This window comes from Armigeres subalbatus, chromosome 3 (assembly GCF_024139115.2).
Source record: "Armigeres subalbatus isolate Guangzhou_Male chromosome 3, GZ_Asu_2, whole genome shotgun sequence".
Lineage (NCBI taxonomy): Eukaryota > Metazoa > Arthropoda > Insecta > Diptera > Culicidae > Armigeres > Armigeres subalbatus.
In genome coordinates this window covers 300,376,409-300,397,369 of record NC_085141.1, presented here as the reverse complement: position 1 = coordinate 300,397,369, position 20,961 = coordinate 300,376,409, and the positions used below count along the sequence as shown (strand labels likewise).

Genomic DNA, 20,961 nt, shown 5'->3' with positions numbered 1-20,961 from the left:
ATGGTGGACGGTGCGTGGAGAAGGCGAATGAACCACGAGTTGCATCAGCTGTTGGAAGCACTATCCATCGTTCATATCGCGTAAATCGGACAACTATACCGGGCCGGGCACTTAGCCATACTTACTTATGGGTCCTGTACACCATCAGTGGTGCAACGGGCCGACTGTTGCCTGGTTAGATTTCGGTTGACTTCTTTCATTTTTTTTATTGAAGCTGCGCTGCCATGAGCCTCTGGGTCTTCCTCTGCTGGGATGTCCCACTTGGTTCCAGTCTAATGGTTCTTTACAGATTTCGTTTCCTCCCCTACGTACCATGTGGCCGACCCAGCCCCACTTCCAATCCAAAATTCCAACATCCAGAATTTGAGCTTGTAGGTTAAAATCCAGTTGTGGGGCCACCAGCCCCGAATTATGTACCGGAGGCATCTGATTGATAAACACCAGCAGCCGTTGAGTGTTCTCCACTGATACACACCATGTTTCGCTAGCGTATAACAGCACAGATTTCACGTTAGAGTTGAAAATTCGTATTTTGGTGCGTTCACTTATCTGCCTGTTCTTCCAGATATTTCTTAAACTCGCAAAGGCAGGCCTTGCTTCCTTGATCCGTGCGCCTATGTTGATCTTGGTACCGCCGTCTGACGCCATTTGGCTTCCAAGATATTGGAAGCTTTTAACATTCTCCACTGGTTGCCCGGTGACTGTGTTTACATCCAACGATTTGGTTCTGTTGACTTTGATGACAAAACCTGCTGAAGAGGAGCACTCGACAAGGTCGAATATCAGAATACCGCTGAATGCAACGACATCAGCCAATTCGAAGTCTTTTAGGTGCTCCATGACTATAGGCTGCCATAGCAGCCCGCAATTTGAGTCAATCGCACACACCAGAATCTCGTCGATTACGATGAGGAATAGTAGCAGTGATAGAATACACCCTTGCCTCACACCGGCTACGACCCGGATGGGATCGGACAAGACCCCGTGCAGCACTTTACACGAAAGGCCGCGTACTGTGCCTCGATAAGGCCGATGATTTTCTCAGAAACCACCTGGCGTCTCAGGGCATCCCACATATTCTCATTATTGAGACGGTCGGAAGCTTTTTCGTAGATGTAGAATACGGGAATAAATAATGAATGCCTTAAACAATTTCATATGTCAAGTTTCGTGTAATGTCGACTGATTGGTCGTGATTTGAGAAATGTACACAAGCCAGTAATATTTCCCCATGACTTGAGTTCATACTAACAGGTTATCGTTTAAGAAACAATAAAACATAAACCATTTTAACTACGCTGTTGGATTAGTTAGCAGCATAGTCGAGACTAACGGAATCGATAGCTTAGTACGTGTATACAACATTTTTTCCTTGCATTACAATCAATCACCAGGTTCAATCGATTGGACGACATTCACCTGATCTAAATCGGTGCAACAACTTTCGTAGACACCCAACCACTTAGGGTTACTTGCAGATCATGCCACAAGAGTGCTTGATTAATTGAAGTGCTGACCTAATCTACATGTTTAATGTCTCACTTATTCCTATCGAGAGCCTTCGTTCGCTGTTAAAGATAAAGTCTGCACGAGAATCCATTCCGATAAGTTGAATAAATTAAATCATCGTCAACGGCAGTATCGTGTCGGAGGATATCATATCTGCCACCTAAAACGACGAACCGTTCAGGGTGTAGGTACGGATGTGATATCTCATCCATCCGGTGCGGCAGGTCAGCCATGAAGTGGAGAGTAATTGCCGCTACATCATCGTCCGCGATCAGTGTGGAGATAATCTTTGGCGTTCAATCTTCCCTGATCCAGGTGCGCTACCGCGCGCATGTCCGCGACACAACGTCAACCGAGCAAGTACCACTACCGTATACAATTGATGGCAATAAGAGACAAGCTAATTGAGCCCGAAAGCAATTTCTGCAGGGATATAAAAATGAATTCTCGTATCTCGTTACCTATATGTAGGCACTTCTCAATTCATGGAGTGCGAAATCCGACCGGCGGCAACGGTTCTCGCAGGAGTTGGATTAAGATGTTTGGCCGTCCGCTTGAAGATAAGCTGCCGGTGCTGTTAACTAATGGACGGCCCCCAGTATGGTTATGGGGGTTAAATGTGTACCGCGACAGCATTATTTGAGCCATTTTTCCTACATCGTGTAAGTTAATGGATCTTAATTAAAGTGGTATGTTGTTCGCCGGCTTGATTCCTTTATTCCGTTTTACGCCAGATCCCGATAGTGGGTCCAATATAGTTGTTGTGGAAATTAACATAAAATGAAATCAATGCTCAATTCAATGTCGATTAATTAAATTTTATTACTAGATGGCTTGGTAGGTATGTAAATGCACCTGAGGTAACTTTTGCAATTGATGGCCTCGTGGTTCAATAAATAAGCAGGGTATTAGCGTGCATTACCATATTGGTGCGAGGACGAGTAGATTAACATCTTTCGAGTGCATCTAGGATCGGTTGTAAAACCTTGATGATTATGTAAATGATGATGATATTCGTACACTTGCTTTTATGGGACTTTTAACGATTATCACATTATTAACTACATAAATAAGTAATTATGAAGATAGTGATCGAACAAGCGATTTCATAAAAGGAAAAAAACGCAAAAAAACGTAATAAGTTTTAGACTAAGCTGAATGTTATTTACTTGTCTTTTTATAGTAATGAACACTGCTTTTATATGGTATTCAAATGAAAACCAATTTTATTCGAACGAAAATAAAATTCGAGCATGCTATAAGATGAAATTTTTGATTTTAAGTAAATATTTTCCAGTTCAAGCAAATCTAAGTTTGTTAGTCCTGTCTGAACACACAAACCCTTTGATGTTATAATCACAACAAAATGATTTATATCGTCAATCATGCGGAGTACCCCTTTTAGTAATGCTTCAGCTAATGCGATCTTAATTCAACCTCTCCGGGCACGCTGCGTCAGACCATGAACGACGTGCAGCAATTAATCTGCATAATATTCAATATTCATACACCCCACGCCGAAATGATAGCCATCGTATGAAAGTCTCGCGTGATTCCTGTGATTACCTCGTACTTAGCTTTTAGCGTGAATTATAGGAAAAAATAACAAGCCCAGAGACGCCGCCACCGCGGCAGTCGTCTATTGATGGCAAATTGCTTTATTTCTCACTAGACCGGGCGGATTTGTTTGCACTCTGTAACCTAAGCAGGTATAGCTCCACTATGTCAATAGCAGTTAGTTCAATGGGTTCACGAGCTCAATGGATTCCATTGATGTTTTTCGCACGTTCGTTTTTTGCACTCCGAAGATACATATCAATGACTCAGACCAAATGCAACAATTATGCTGCATTGAAAAGACCTATTTAGCCCGGTCGGCTAAGTGTCATTATCGACATAAGCCGATAAGGCACGCCTTTGGAGTTGCTTTGAGTCGAAGAAACCATCATATGGGTGCCACGGCTGGGTGTCTGCCCAAGAAAAGCCTTAAGTGTTCAGAAAGATAAACAAACCAAGCCGAAGCAAAGCTTTCCCAATGATTAATGATCAATTGAAACTTCTCGTGCGCCTAAACGCTATTCCAGAGGTAATATCATCGTTGGAAAATGACCATTTAATTGCGGCTCAACGATGCTGAAAGCACAACAAATTACCGAGTTGGGTAGGTGTAGGTACCTACTACCTCTGCGATCTGCATATGCCCGTCGGGTTGCCTGGCCGACAGACCTCCCGTTGAGGAAACCGAGTGCTGGTTTTCCTACAATCCAACACACTCTCGACGGTATGACGGGGGTATCGGGTCAGAAAAAAGTTGCCCACTCCGGGCCACTACAATTATATGTTTAGAGCTTATTGGTAGATTAAACGATTCAATCGGAGCTGTTAATACGGACAATTATTCTGTTTGGCAGGTGTGCACAGGTGAGTATACGTTCGACTGTGAACTGCCAATGAGTTCTAAATTCGGAAATAATTTAGTGGTTAGCGATAATGATGAGGTATGAGCTGTTAAATCAATTGAACGGTTTGAAAATGCGGCAGCTAGATTGAACCGTTTTCGATAGCGATTTCCTCCGGAAAACTATACTTTGGTAAGTGGGTAGCGTTTTGGTAAAACCTTTAAAAACAATCAGACATTCGGGTTAACCAATAGCACTATTATGAATTGTTTTAAATAAATCTGTTTTCTAGTTTTCTTCTTTTAAACTCCTGTGGTTGGTCTCTATTCGCCTATTTGCAACAATCGACTAAAGTAGGCATGGGAGGAATTGAACGCTTAAGTTTGTGATATGCATCAGTATGGAAATCCAATTATTTATTTTCTAAAAATCGCCAAGAATTACAGAAAAACTTTTTTCAGTTGAAATTTTCCATAGCGTCATTAACATTAATTGTTATTTGAGCACAAGTTTTTGCTCATGGCATACGGCATACCGGCGATAGAATTTTCCAGTGTAACCGTTATGCGGTACTTCGTTTCATGTTTCAAAACAACTTGATAGTTTTTTCAGGTTTTCTAGAACAATCTTTCTGATTTCACTTAGTCAGATGAAATAACTAACAATTTGGAAAGGATCCCAAAGCTTAACTTAAAATCTCCAAGAATGCAAATGTTACAAATATACGATCATGATGTGCAGCTACATATCACAATCTTTATCGTTCCATTTCTTCCATGCCTAGTGCCTACTTTTGTCGATTGTTACAAATATGCGATCATGGGCAGTAAAGTTTAGTTATGGGTTTCTGTAGTTGATTCAAAAGTATAAGATTGCTAATGCCGTTCCTGTTCGCGTGACTAACATCTAGGTTGCTTCGACCTCGCAGCCGAAGTACCGGTAGTACTACAAGTGGTCGGGGTTCAGCCAAATCACACCAAGCGCCATCGAAAAATTACCGATTTTCTGCCCAAACTTTCGTTTAGCAGATTTAATTGATTGCAAATCGCATCGAATATCCCTCAACCCCATAACTGAGGATGCCCTACTGCAAATGTATGCTTAAATTGTTATGAAACTATTTCCGTTGTCTACGAACGAACAAAATATCACAAGTCAGTCGAAAAGCCGCTTGGTGCGGTTTGGCTGAACCCCGACCAAGTGTCAAACCGATGTTGGTGATGGAACCAAACCTGCTTTTGGAAGCATAATTTGGCAAAATACAGTCGCCTCTCCACATCTCGATATTGAAGGGACCATAGAGATAAGGAGAGATCGAGGAATGGAAAATTTAAATGAGTACTAAAAAATGAAATGGATAAAAGCTCGTTGCTACGAAAACCGACAACAAAACAAATGTCATCTCTTGTTTCGGTGTGTTTGTTATTGTCCAAAAATGGTCTAGTAGCCTATAAATTTGAATATATCAACATAGGGAGAGAGAACCCTGAACAAAATATGACCAGAACATATCGAGATAGGGAGGTTATCGAGATCTAGAAAGCCCAAATGTATGTAGATTTAAGGGACCGAGAAAACCATCAACATAGGGAGAGATATGGAGATAAAGATCATCGAGATGTACATAGAGAGTCGACTGTAATATGAATGACTACAGCGCCACTAGCGTTCTAGTACTTATGCTTCTACTGTTTCTGTGTTTGCTATTACGTTGATTTGTATTTTGCTTTACAGTGATAAACTATGCTTAGGAGGCCAAGAATACGGCATAATTTAGTCATATATGAGTAAATGCAACCAAATCATTCTAAATTATACTGATAGGGAACATACCATCAAATTTTCAACCTACTTATTTCCTCATAAGGCTAACGGGAGGTCACACCTAGCCTATAGGGTTTTCGATTGTATAGATGGGCAGCATGTAATCTACTTTCATACATTGAATACTACGTAGATGCCAGAATGCTTAATGCTAACACTTTTAAGATTTTCCGTGAATAATTAATCTGCAGTTCTTCTGGGCACTTCAACTAAACTCCAAAAATTCCACAAATCCGGAATATATATATAAAACTTGTTGATGATGATGATGATACTGCCATCATCCAGTAGCCTTGCGAGCAAAGGATTAGGATTGCCAATCCGGAGATGGTGATTTCGATTCTCGGTCCGGTCTAGGATGTTTCCGGGTTGGAAACTTTCTCGACACTCTGACTCGCCCAAAATCGATTAATTACCCGTGTTGAAAACAGGACATTGGGCACCGATCTTTCAGCAGGGCAAATCAAATACATTTCATTATTTGCCGCATGCTACAAAGCTATATAAATTTTATTTAATTAAGGACAAGATATATAACATTAATTACTTACAACTACGGTGTTTTTTCACATTAGAACTATAAACTAACGCGCCCGTTCTGTCGCTTGTTTTCACTAACTTCGTTATGTGACTTGATTGACAGAACGAGACTTGATAAAATCCGAAATATATTTACAACACGGAAACAAAACAGGGGTTCTACATAATACGTTCGCACGTAACAACCCGTTTTTTTTACATTTGCAATTTATTTAGAAGGCGGTCAACAAATCGATTCACCAAAAGGGGGAGGGGTCTTGAACCACCATAGAAGCATTTCTTCTCTTCAAAAACCTAATTTGGTTCTGCTTGCTTGATTAGCTCTCGAACTATGCAGAAATTTCTGTTTCATTTGTATGGGAGCCCACTTTCCAGATTAGGGAGGCGTCTAGGACCACCATAAGAACCTTCCCCGACCCCGAAAACCCCTGTATGAAAATTTTCACGCCGATTGGTTCAGTACTTTCCGAGTCTAGAAGGATCGACAGACAGATATTCATTTTTATTTAGGGTATATCCAATCATAGTTTGAAGCAAATAGCGGGTGTTTGACAAGTTGTCAAGACTGAGTTCATTTATTTCATTATTTTACTACTGTAAAAATTTTTAGTTTATATGAAAGTTTGGTTGATTATCCTCCTAAAACTATTCTACATTCAGATATTTATGCTTAATTACATTGAAAAAACTCAATTATTACGTAACTTTACTTTGTACAATGGTTTGAACTACACCGATCATGGTTTGAACCGGCTTCGGACTATGATTTGAACTGCTGGCTGCAGCTCCTAAACGGAAATTGGCACAAATACAGGACGTTTTTAATTTGCTTAATTTAGCTACTTAAACAGTTTGAACGAATGTTTACAGGGTCCGGCAATTAAACTGCTACAAAAGTGAGTAAAAATAGTATAATACAAAATACGTACATATTGGGAATTAATTCTAACGTCGTCGAACCGTGGACACGTCATTATGTTGATACCAGGGATTGGGTCTTACGACAGGATTGGACGCCGGCTTAAAAGTGAAGAAAACGCAACGAACGGGTTATTAAGGAATTAAGGAATTAGGTTAGCTTAATTGACTGTACACATCGTTGTTGCAAGCCGTGATTGGCCGAGAAACAACAAATTTGCACAGCTCACCAAATGAATAGATTTCCTGGGATTAGAAAGCCACGTACATGATTTGGAGTTTCAATAATTCAAGACCAATAACGACGCCGGCCACGGATTAGGGGGGGGGGGGGGAAATTAGTTGCTACAAGAGACCAAACAATCCTCTGCATCTCCGTGAGTGCCACGGGAAAGGGATATTTGGTTAGATGATAAGGTAATCTATAGGAAGTCGCCTTGGTAAGCGACTATTTATTTATTTATTCCGAACGCGCGCGATCGTTCTGCTGTTCGTAACATGAAAAAACGCGCACTGATTAACTTTATTACCGACCGCACTATGCAGAACACAATATTTCGGGAGATCGCGCGATCGTTCTGCTGTTCGTAACATGAAGAAACGCGCTCTGACTCACTTTATTACCGGTCGTACTATGCAGAACACAATATTAAGGAATTAAGGAATTGAGGAATTAAGGAATTAAGGAATTAAGGATTTAGGAATTGAGTAATTAAGGAATTAAGGAATTAAAGAATTAAGGAAATGAGGAATTAATGAAATAAGGATGTAATTATTCAAGGAATTAAGAAATGCGGATTTTTTAATTTACGAAGGAATTATTTTTTTTTAATGTTTATGTTTTCGCATGTTAAATTTTGTTTATTTTTTATTTTTTTTTATTTTAAAATTTTGAAATCTTCAATTATCATTTTTTTAAATTTTTGGTTTTTAAATAATCAAACTTTTGAATCATTGATTTTTTTAATTTTGATGTTATTAAGTTAAAAATTATTGAATTTAATTTGGAAATTCTTGATTTTTCTATACTTTAACTTGAAAATGTGAATGTTTTAAATTAAAATTTCTAACCTATAAGTTATTTTATTTTTAAATCTCTCAAATTAGGAATTTTGGAATTTTTGAAATCTTGGATTTTTAAATTATTGCATATTATTCGGCAACTCGGCCGTTCGAAAACCATTTTTTGCCTTTCTCGTATACAAAGTATACTGATGGCTTTTCCGCAAACGTGTCCTTTAAGTGGTCTTGTTGTGTAGGGGTAATCACGCCTATCTAGAGAGTAGGAGGTTAAGGGTTCGAGTCTCCTAGAGTCGTGGATTCTTTTTCGTAAATTTTTGAGGTTTTGATCTTCAATTCTAGCGTTTTTAAATCCATGATATCCACGATATTTTCGCATTTAAATTTTCAAATTTATTATTTTTTATTTAGGAATTTTTGAATTAACGATATTGATATTTTGAGTTCTTGTATTTTCAATTTTTTTGTTCAAATTTAACAATTTTCGATTTTTTGAGCTTTTCAATTTTTACTTTAAAATTTGTGATGTTTTGAACTTTCAGATTTTTTAATACTTTGAATTTCAATTTCTGAATTTTAAAATTTCTGAATTTAAATTCCTGATTTTTATAAATTTTAGAGGTATTAAATTATTTTTAATTTTTTTTTACATTTTTTTTGTATTTTCAAATTTTTTTGAATTTTTAGATTTTTTTATTCATTTCTTTTTTGGTTTTTTAATCTTAGTTCTACGATTTATTTTTTTTTTTTTCAATTTTGGAGTTTCCGAAGCTACGATATTTAAATTTTATATTTTTGTATATCAAAATTTTCATATTTTCAAATGTTTATTTTCCAATACTTTTATTTTTGTTTTCAATTTTGTTCGATTTAATTTTCAAATCTATTGAATATTTTTATTCAAATCCATTAAATTTACTATTTTTCTAATGATTTCAAATTTGGATATTTTTGACTTTTTAATTTTATTTTTTTATAATTTAAATTAAAAAATATTTTTTTTTCAATTTTTTATTGTTTAGTTTTTTAAACATAAGAATTTTAAATCTACATTTTTTTAATTTGCCAATTTCAAATTTTCGAAGCTACGATATTAAAATTTTATATTTTTTTATCGTAAAATTTTCTTATTTTCCAATATTTTTAATCTTGTTTTAGATTTTTTAGATTTTTGATGTTTCTAACTTTTAAATTTTTAATTATTTTCATTTTTTTTAAGTTTTAAATCTTAGAATTTTAGAAATTTTCAAATCTATAACTGTCAAACTTGAAAAAAAAAACTTTTTTTGGATTTTTTGAATTTTCATATTGTTCTAATTTTAGAATTTGAAAATTTGGATTGTTAAATGGAACGATTGTTTTGTTTCTCGAATTTCATATTTTCAAGTCTTCGATTTTTTGAGTTTTTGAATTTTCGTAATTTCGAATTTTCAAATTTTGTTCTAAAATTTTTAAATTTTTATGTTTTAGAAAAAAAAACATAATTTCTTAATTAATTCTTTTTTTTTATTTATTATTCTTTAATTTTTGAATCCCTACTTTTTAATTTTTTAATTCCTATTTTTTTAAATTTTAAAATTAAAATTTTTAAATCCTAATAATTTTTGACAGACTTTTTTTTTAATCTTTGAACTAATTCCAACCTTTTAACACAAATTTAAGAAATTTAGATTTTTTGAATTTTTGAATATTTGAATTTTAAAATCGAGTTTTTTGATTTTGTGAATTTTAGAATTTTGGAATTTTCTCTTCAGTTATTTTCAGTCGAGTCAAGTACGAGACACTGAAGACGACCTTACTGTTGAGGTCGAAATACGTATCTGTCAAGGTACCATTAAGTGGTGGAATTAAATGGGATTGTACAAACTCGTCTTATGACAAGCATCTGTATTCCTGTTTACAAAGGAACGATACTTTCGTACAAATCAGATTCGTTCGGATCATTTTCATATTTACAGACCCCATTCGATTCTGGCAACATTCGGTTTTGGCAACATTCGATTTTGGCAACATTTTTTTTTATAATATTGCTTATAAACCACGTAAATATCGTAATCCTCGTAAAAAATAGTTAAACCCCAAAACCGACCAAAAAAAAATGTGAAAAAGTCACGTAATTTTTTTTTCAATATAAACGCCTAAATATCGAAATTTTCGTAGAAGAATTAGATCCCGAAACCGACGAAAAAAAATCTACAAAAACCGCGTAAAAAAATTTGGTCAGATCCCGAAACCGACGAGAAAAAAAATTGTTAAAAAAACGCGTAAATTTTGTTTTAGTTTAAACGTTTAGATTTCAAAATTCACGTAAAAAAGGGTCACAGTGTGTCTAGCGTCACAAAAAGTGAAGAAATGTTGAAGTATCATGAGATTACAAAAACTATTCGATTTTGACAACATAAATGTTCCGGACGTGTGGCCAAAATTGAATGGGGTCTGTATATATAATTGATTTTGCTGTCATAAATGAGAATGTGCATTAACTTTCGTTCAAAAGAGTATTTGATTGTAAACTCAAATATGGGTGATAATCTTCTCAATACTGATGTTCAATCACTACTAAAAATCCACACATATTTATTGGCAAAAATCCATAGATTTAACTTATGACGTATATCAGCGCACACATAACCATTCTCCACGCGAACTACTAATAAAATATATCTCCAAATAAACTTTATGTGTGGTCTCGAATTAGCAATTATTCAAATTATGTGTGGTTCTATATCGATTATATTAGGGTGGAGCTATTGCAAAAATTTATATCGGCGACACATATATCTTATATAGATATTTTTGGCAGTGATAAATATGCTCACTTATCTTCCTCATTAATGTGTTTCTGTGCTTAAGTTTTTCATGACTGCCGTTGTGATTCGACTCGGAGAATCGACACGCTTTTATGTGGACGTGTGGACCTAATGTGGACGTGTACTATACACATGTGGAAGTATTGGCTTGAGAAATGGATTGCGAGTGATTTGACTATGCGTCCAATTTGGGAATCTCGAGCTCGTTCAGTAGCCGCTAGGTTGCGAAGGCCGACGGAGGTCCTTCGTAGCTTAGTTGATTAAAGCACCAGTCTAGCGTACTGTAGGGTCATGGGTTCGAGTCCCATCGAAGGGAAAGTGGTTACCTCCAATACATTTTCCAAATCAATATCTTCCACATAACGTACATATTCACATATGAGTTTTCATAACATTGTAAATAAACGTCCAAGTCGGGTGGTTTAATCCCCGGAAATAGGCAATTACCTTTGATTGAACGCTTTTATACCCAACATGGCAGGAGAATTGAACTCGCCGTTTCAGAATTGTAATTTACCGTCTTTGCTCGCAGAGCTTTGAAAAATATCAAACCTATTAGTTTCAACAACACTGTTAACGTTACAGATTAATGTGATGGGATTCGGATTTACAGTCTCAGAATTGTTCAAACAATAATGTTTTAACTGCCCGACGTTGCGGCATGAGCTACATTGGTATGACTCGAAACTTTCTATAAAAAAACAACTTTTTCACCGAGTAGTGATACTGCCTTTCTCGCATTTAGCCAAGACACCAAACTTATATGGTGCTAAAATGGTACGATTTACCATTTTCTTTATAGCTTTCCAGTTAGTGATCAACTAGGCTTTATCCTATGTCGAATGAAACTTGTTGAGAGAAAATCGATTGAGGACTACTATCTAAAAAGTTGTCTAATGTTTTTCTTAGCTTTTGTGCACACACATACACACGGACAGACAGACATTTGCTCAGCTCGTCAATCTGATTCGATTGGTATATAACACTATGCGTCTTCGAGGCTTCTATAAAAAGTTTGTTTTCGTAGTGAAATGTTAGCCTTTCGGTACAATTTTGTTGTACGAATGTATGGGCACAGATATCAACAAATACAAAACTATGATAGCCGAAGGTATCAAACATGCACCTGCAAATGGAGAAAGCCGGTGGTTATACAGCACTAATTGAACACATCATTAGGAACGAACACAGGTTTGATCTAAGTAGGGTAAACATCATAGACAGGACATACAAAACAGGCAACCTTCCGATTTTTGAAATGTGCCATATTGTGAACACTACCAAAACAGTTAATCGTAGAACAGTTGTTGAAGGTTTGAGTAACAAATACGCAGAAATACTACACATTTACAAAACTCGTCTAAAAATGATACAAAAATAACACAGATAACGACATCTAGTCTAATCATAATGACCCAAATAAGCGTCAAAAATAAAAGCTCATCATTTTGAACAGACAGTTAAACTGGGTCCATGATTGATAGTGCGAACAAATTGAAAAATAGTTTTTGATAAATTCCACGATAATCGTAAGAACAGAATAATTTAATTAAAACACGAATTGTAAAACATACCACCTCTCCCACAGAAAATAGAAATCATGAATAACAACACGACACAAGATTACAGTGCAATAAAACAACAGTAAAACTAAGTAGGTGTTAAAACGATAGAATGTTCGGAGTAATGTAAATAGGTAATAATAAAAAAAACCTTTCAGTTTATCCCAGAAGAAGGCTGCCAAACACAGCCGAAACGTCGGGGGATTAAAACATTATTGTTTGAACAATTCTGAGCCTATATAGCCGAATCACATCACATATATTTAACAGTCGAGAAACCATAGAGTTTTAGATTAATGTTTTCAAATTTTAAAGAATTTCCCGGGATGCCGAGGATATCCTTGCAATGAAATTTATGAAATTTAAATAACGATTATGAAAACCTCCGGTAGCTATACCTAACTTCCCATATCAAGTATTTGTTTTGCTGAAGATGAGGTCCGCTATCACCTCCTTAATCAAGTCCAACATTGTGTAGCCTTGGTACATCGTACACCAAGAGTTAAAAGAAGCGACCATAAATTATACCTCAATCAATATGATTTGTTAGCTACACTGCTTCCTCTAGATAGACGATTTATAGCCACATAAAACGAAGGATAATTTTATCGCTATCAAATTTCTCACATATTTATCATCGAAATTATTAGCACCTCACTTCCACTAATCCACTGGGGTTGGCTTAATGGTGGCATCCGCACTTTGCAGTGATCCGCTCGCACAACGCCTCCGGACGGCCGGAGGATGCTTAACCCGGCGAAGATAAATGGTCAGTGGCTTTCGCAACCTTTCAGTTTCAGCTTCCACATCGCATCGCGCATGCTGCATTTCGAAGTTCACGCGGTGTTCTGTTTTCTGTTTTTTCTACCTGGGAACTCATTAGCGAATCCACTTTATAACGGACCATTAATTAAGATATTAACCGGGGTATCGCTTACCATTGCGGACGGGAGTCCGTGGCGATCATCCGTGTTTTTTATTGCATTAGGAGACGTTTGGCGGATATTATTTCACTTTGCACATTATAATCGATGCAACAAAAGATGCGCGAACACGATAATCGTGCCCATTTTTTACCGACGTTCGCCTCTATCCGTTCCATTCAACCGCCGAAGGGAAGTGTGTTCAAAATCTGGCAGAAATCAATTTGTAAATGCCACTCCTAATGGGTTGTCATATTTGTGTATTTTGAACTCGCCGCAGGGGGTCCTGAAGTCTACCAGCGGAATGTGCCAATTTTCCAGCGAATTCCGATGCATGGAATATGATCGTTGATTTTGAGAGTGCGCTAATAAATTGGAATCAACCGGAGGCTATTTATCATGTTTATTTTTTCAGCGCACTTTATGTGCAACTAACGAAGGGTTTGCATCGTTGGTATAACTGCTTGGTATAATTTAATTTGGCGTTATATATCATTAGGTTAAACATAACATAGAAAACTTGATCAAATTGTTTAATTTTTATTATCAAATACTCTATTTATTTCTATGAGAATATTGGGCTTATTCTTGCTCTATATAACTAAAAACTCAAAAGAAATATTTCTTGTAAAAAAACCTATATTTATTGTAACATTTTTAAACATCTACATAAGTCATTGGTCCACTGATTGCCTTTAGTTGTTTATTCTCGATGTTCTGAATCGTTTGTAGTGCATTCAACATATCCTCATACGACATTTTCAGGTTCATACCTGTCAAATTGGTTGCGGCTATCTCAGGGCGCGCTGCTGCAGCATCATTCGTTGTTTCTTCAGTTGAGTCGTTTCGTTTTCCGTCTCGGTTTGTGTCCACCGCTTCGCCGAACAAGAACTTGTCCGACTTGTAGTAACCCCTTTCTTGGTCTTTTGTTGAATTTGATCGTTTCTCGCTTGCTTTATTGTCGGTTCTTAATTTCTCCGCATGCTTCGATGATTTCCTATCCTTTGTTCCGTGCTTTGACGATGTTCGGTCCTTCGATCTATGACCCTCCTTTTCGGTGTGTTTTGAATCTTTCCTGGTCTGATCCTTTTCGGAATGTTTCGATGGTTTGCGCTCCTTTTCGGTGTATTTCGACCTTGGTTGGTCATCCTTTTCGGCATATTTGGGATCTTTCTTACTTGTCTTGGAATATGTTTCCCACGATACTCTCTTTTTAACTGGTGGCTCATAAACGTCCTCTCTTTCGGGTGATGCCGATCGTTTCGCTGTTCCTTGATATACGGCCTCTAGCATAGCCGGTTCGGGAAAATCTCCTCCCATGTGAACGTAAGTTCGCAGCAACACTTCCGTACGACGCATCCTGACGGAGAATTGGTAGGTGATGTCGACCAGTTGATAACATTCGCCGCATACGAATTGAGGGAGTTCCTTATCATCCAACAATGTTTGGGGAAAACACTCTTTGAGCTGCATTCCTAAGTATTGATTAGCGTTGATATTTACGAGATATCGCTGCTGCAGACAAAGACGACACACTTCTGCGGTTCGAGATTTACGGGTACGATGAGACAGTCCGGAATCCATTGTTTAGTTCGATTGAATACTTGTTCGAAGTTCTTCTATAATATATGAACGCTTCACAAGGTTTGATAATCTTTAGGTTCATGCATTACTCTTTTATACATCATCTTCCGGTGCAAACATCGATAGGTACATACCAAATCAAATGTCTATTAGTTTGGCAACAGTACCTGGGAAATCATGAATCCTAACATTTTTACCCACCAGAAAAATTCTAGTTAAGTGTTTCGATGTTAAAAGGTACCTAGTTTGATATACTCGTCTACCAATTGTGAAACTGTTTCTATATTGAGAGAGTAAAAGCCTCTCGTATTTATACCTAACAACCATTTTATGTCCCTTAATTCTCACTAAATATTTTCGGTACCACACCAATGTCATTCAAGTGCGATCGTTACTCAAAGATTTGTTTGCAAAGTACTTATTAAGCGACCTTTTAACATTCTTTGCGTCCAAGAAATGTTTGTCGCGCGCTGATTAAATGAAAAATTTATATGCTGCAAATAATTTGACCATAAAACCTGCTATTACCTGCTATAATCGCCATCACTGGGAGGATGATGTCGTCTGGTATTGGGGCTGCCGCTACCGCTGGAATCTCGGACGTATGCCGTCGTTCGATGTAGTGCTGAAAGTTGACAAAAAAGAAGAAATAAACGAATAAGTGAAGGTGTACCTTCGACCACCACCAGTCGCCAGCCGGTGATAAACGATCGATACTTTAAGAAATGCGAATAAGAAAAAAACTCAAAACATTTAATGTGGATCTGATCGAGATCAAAACTGTCGTGTCCCCCGCAACATTCTCGACATAATGAGAGTCTGGCTGGCGCAAGAACTAAAGTTGTTTTCGACGATCCTTTAATCGGATCAATTCTGGGATCATGTTCGGAACAGAAACTACTGCAGCCAAGAGGCAGAGCCTGTTTCGGTTTATCTTTCATCTTGAGAAGCAACAGCATTAAGATGCCAGGGAGGGTAGCCAGAGTGCAAATGCGAAAATTATGCTAATTGAGTTGGAATCTACTTTTGTTGGCACCATCAATTTGGTTATTCTTTTAAAGAACCTAGTGAAAAATCGATTTTTAATTTTTCAAATGTTTTACAATGATTTATTTGAACATTTGTTTTCCTGCGGTATGGCATTAACATATTTTCAGGATGCGTATATGATGTATTTTTTCGCGTAGGTTGCTGAAAACATGAGACGATACTGAACGCTTTTGAGTCGATCAACTTGAATTGATCCACCGTAGCTTCACAGCATAAAGCATTGGCAACGCCATCTACTACGTTGCAATCCCCAACAAACAAATAAACATGCGACATAAGTTTTTTTTTCGAATCTTAGATTTATTTGTTTGTTTCAAATGCCAATGAGGACAATGGGTTCAAAAGCTTAGACCAAAATAATGATTTAATAGCAGATAGGGGGATTAGGAGCATAATGATCACACGTGGCGAATTGGATACCCTCAAAATAACAAAATGTTTTAAATTTAAACGGAAATCTAAGTTGTTAATCATTTTTACCACTATCAAACATATAATTTTTCAATAGAACAGTTGATGTCCTCTTCTAACCACCGAAATATATATGCAAAATTAGAAATCATAACCCAAGGGTTTGAAATATTATACATAATTTCTAACTAGAGCAAAATAAGGTTACGAACGTTTCAGAATATTTATTATCAATTATTTGCCCCAAACATGTTTTTTGTATCGCTGCTGAAAGTTGACATTAATGATTAATCGTAATATTGTTTTTTTTGCAATAATTTATTTAAAAAATGCATTCAAATTAATATAGTCGATTAGGGGCGAAACGAACACCTCTGGTAGGGGCAAAATGTTTCTGGAATGAACCTCAACGCCCACTTTGTTTACTTGTTTACATTGTTTACATTGTTTACATACGCAATGTTTTGGTGGCAGTGATGGTGCGAACGTACAAAAGACTATCGGTAAGGCCGTAGTGGTCCAAAACGGCCATGAAAACGGCCAAAGATTCTGTCTGCCGGAGTGGAACGTCCATTAAACGAGCAGCCAAGGACCATGGAATTCCAAGACCTATGCGGATCCGCTATCTGAACACTGCAGAAGTACTTGACCAGAAGGTGAAGCAAATCGGCTCATTCAAAACAGTTTTCACACCTGCCGAGGAAGCTGTTTTAAAAGCCCACATTTTGCACTTCTTGAGGTTCAATGCTACAGAATTACCACCCGCGACATCCGGAGCCTTGCTTTCCAGCTGATCGAATGCAACGGAAAGCACATGTTTTCAATACGAAGACACGGCTGGTTGGTTGGGATTAGCTTCACGGTTTTAGGAAGCGTCATCCCAAACTTTCGCTCCGTACTCCTGAGGCTACCTTGCAAGCATTCAACAATATAGCGGTTGACAACTTCTTCGATGTGCTGCATCGTGAAAAGGACGAAGACAAATTCAGTTCCAGCACGATTTTCAACGTTGCATGCAACCTCTATGCATGTTTTGACTCATTTTGTATTCTTAGGTGCAAACGAAACGTTCGAAACGTGTTTGCCTTGAAATGCCGACGACAGGTAGGAGCTGTGACATCGGCGGAAAGTGGGCTACTTTTCACTGCAAGCATTTGCATGTCAGCAACGGGACAAATACAGCCACCTATGATGATACTCCCTAGGGCCCGTTCGACTACCAGTCTTATGGAAGGTGCTCCACCAGGCACGGCATTTGTCTGCAACTCTTCCGGTTGGATGACTGTGAAAGAATTTATCACCTGGTTGGAAATTCTACTGCTACCGAAAACAGTTACTAGAAAAGTTTTCGATGGACGAAAGAGGGAAAAAGCTAGAAACATAACGTCAAGCCCCAGCCAAAATGAGTTGAAGCCATCGCAGACATTGTAGGATATTGATCGGCAAAAGAAGTTGTTCAAGGCTGAAACAAGACACATTTCTAACAGTAATGCCGAAACACCCTAACGCAAACGAGGAGTTCCGAAAGGAAAGAGCAATCAAACTAAAACGGTGCACAGTGGTGCGTTTGGCTAAAATCGTGAACTTTTTATTGTACTATTTCAGGGTGTTATTTTTTGGCATCGGTGTCTTTGGGAATAAATTTTACAAAAATATGGCGAATCGAATGATGAAAAGTTGTAGTTCCCATTTTTGCCACAGGTGGCGCTGCAAAATGTAACTTCTTTAATAAACGATTTTTAAATATGGTGTCTTTGGCAAAGTTGTAGTGTAATTTATTATGAATTTTATTGCTGAAGACACCGAGTGTCCATCTATCATCGTTTTTGAAATACGGGCGTTTTTCATGGACAGACCCTAAAAAAAACAGTATTTAAAGATATTTTCGAAACTAACAGTTTCAGGTCAATACAATGTTCTACAAAAATATATATATATATAATCAAAATAGACCACTTTCTGGAAGATACCAGGGATGTTTTTTGCAAACATGACTTGTTAACGGCGATTTAGGGTCGAAAATAGTGATATTTGAAGACTTCATATGCAACAGAGGGGCAAATTGGGGCAAGGAAATCCCCACAGTTTTTAAAATATCTGGTCTGTAGTTTCATATGCATATAATTATGTCTGTCTCCACGTGTATCCAAACGAGTATTTCTAAATTTCATAAATCGACATTTTCAACTGATATTTATATAATAATTGAGATTTCACCACACTGCATACCACGCTGTTGAATGTTAATGTCAAAAGAAGTGCAGCGTGAAGCTATTTTTTTGTTCTCTTCATTCAATCATTTCACACAATGCAATTCTGACGTCATACGTTACTAGGGAAGTCGTAAGATCCCGACTAATCGATTACTCTTTATTCTTATTGAATCGATCCATCGCTGGGTAATAATCGATTTAAAATTAATCGATTATCACAACGATGAATCGATTAATCGAAGTAATCGAATAATTTGCGAAATCTCTATAACGCTAAGCGAGAGAATGAATGAGTTGACACCTTAACATTATACACTTAACAATGAATCCCAAGCAGTAGCTGGTTTTCTACCCACCAACTGACAGCATTCAGGTGCTATCATATACATACATTTCAATTAATCGATTAATCGTTGAGATAATCGAATTATTTTGAATCGATTACTTACCAACGGTTAATCGATTCAATAATCGACAAGAATCGAGAATAATTGATGAGTTACTAATAGATTAATCGGGAATTAACGACATCTCTAAGAAGTCGCAAATTAATCGATTCATCGTTGTGATATTCGATTAATTTTAAATCGATTACTACCCAACGATGGATCGATTCAATAATCGACAAGAATAAAGAGTAATCGATTAGTTACTAATCGATTATTCGAGATTTTACGAGCGTATGACGTCAGATTTGCATTTTGTGAAATGATTGGATGAAGAGAACAGAAAACCAACTTCACGCTGCACTTCTTTTTACATTAACATTCAACAGCGTGGTATGCAGTGTGGTGAAATCTCAATTATTATATAAATATCAGTTGAAAATGTCGATTTATGAAATTTAGAAATACTTGTTTGGATACACGTGGAGACAGACATAATTATATGCATATGAAACTACAGACCAGATATTTTAAATCATGTGGGGATTTCCTTGCCCCAATTTGCCCCTCTGTTGCATATGAAGTCTTCAAATATCACTATTTTCGACCTTAAATCGCCAATAACAAGTCATGTTTGCAAAAAACATCTCTGGTTTCTTCCAGAAAGTGGTCTATTTTGATTATATATACATTTTTGTAGAACATTGTATTGACCTGAAACTGTTAGTTTCGAAAATATCTTTAAATACTTGTTTTTTTAGGGTCTGTCCATGAAAAACGCCCGTATTTCAAAAACGGTGATAGATGGACACTCGGTGTCTTCAGCAATAAAATTCATAATAAATTACACTACAACTTTGCCAAAGACACCATATTTAAAAATCGTTTATTAAAGAAGTTACATTTTGCAGCGCCACCTGTGGCAAAAATTGGAACTACAACTTTTCGTCATTCGATGCGCCATATTTTTCTAAAATTTATTCCCAAAGACACCGATGCCAAAAAATAACACCCTGAAGTGGTCAAATAAAAAGTTCACGATTTTAGCCAAACGCACCACTGTGCGGTGCTTGCTCAAGATACGATCTGCGAAGTATGTGGCTGTTGTCAGTGTTGGTAAAATCACTCATAAATCTCAATCAACGAGCGCTCCCGTGCGAATGAAATCGTCTGCGATTTTAAAGGAATGCATCACGCTTGAATTTTTCATGCTAAAACGCATCATTTCACTCATTTGCCAAAAAATCATTTTGGTCTAAAAACTCATTTGAAATCAATTTGGGGGCAATTTTCTGCTTATACATAAAAGAGTGTCTAATATTGTATGCGACAAACGTCAATTCACTATTTTTAACGAAGGAGAACAAAAGAAAACATACGATGATTCAAATGGATGATTCAACTCATCCACACTGAAAACCAAAACTACCCAAAAGTGGGTTGTTTGCACTCAAAACCGTGGTTTGGGCCAATAACCCAAATTTGAGTAAAATGACTTTTCTGGCACTAGGTAGTTTGCCTTTAATCCCATGTAAACAATTTACCCAAAGCTGAGTTTAATTTATCCAAAGCGGACCTTGATCAACTCAAAATCGGTGAGGTGTTTACATCTTGCTCTAGTTTTGACAACAATCATGGGAAAGAAAGGGAAAACTACCCAAATTTGGGTAAATTTTTTCTGCGATATTCTCAATAGTGCGTATATTGAACTCAAAGTTTGGGTTGATTTATCTGTCCGTGCATGAGTTTTTAGGTACTGAGTTGGGTACGTTTCTACTCACGCTTGATTTGAATCATCCATGAATTTTGAGA

At 36.9% G+C, this 20,961-nt stretch overlaps 2 protein-coding genes across 4 annotated transcripts in view; both read right to left on the bottom strand.

Moving 5' to 3' along the window:
- Positions 1-20,961, bottom strand: part of LOC134224981 (uncharacterized) — a 123,826-nt gene that overhangs the window by 10,451 nt on the left and 92,414 nt on the right. For all 3 annotated transcript variants that reach the window (XM_062704696.1, XM_062704695.1, XM_062704694.1), the window contains exon 3: positions 15,618-15,714. In XM_062704696.1, the coding sequence (XP_062560680.1) occupies positions 15,618-15,714 (97 nt within the window). The remainder of the gene's footprint in view (positions 1-15,617; positions 15,715-20,961) is intronic.
- LOC134224983 (luc7-like protein 3) lies at positions 14,079-15,203 on the bottom strand. The gene has a single exon (XM_062704698.1). It carries the CDS (start codon positions 15,087-15,089, stop codon positions 14,163-14,165), a length of 927 nt encoding a protein of 308 aa, XP_062560682.1. The 5' UTR covers positions 15,090-15,203; the 3' UTR covers positions 14,079-14,162.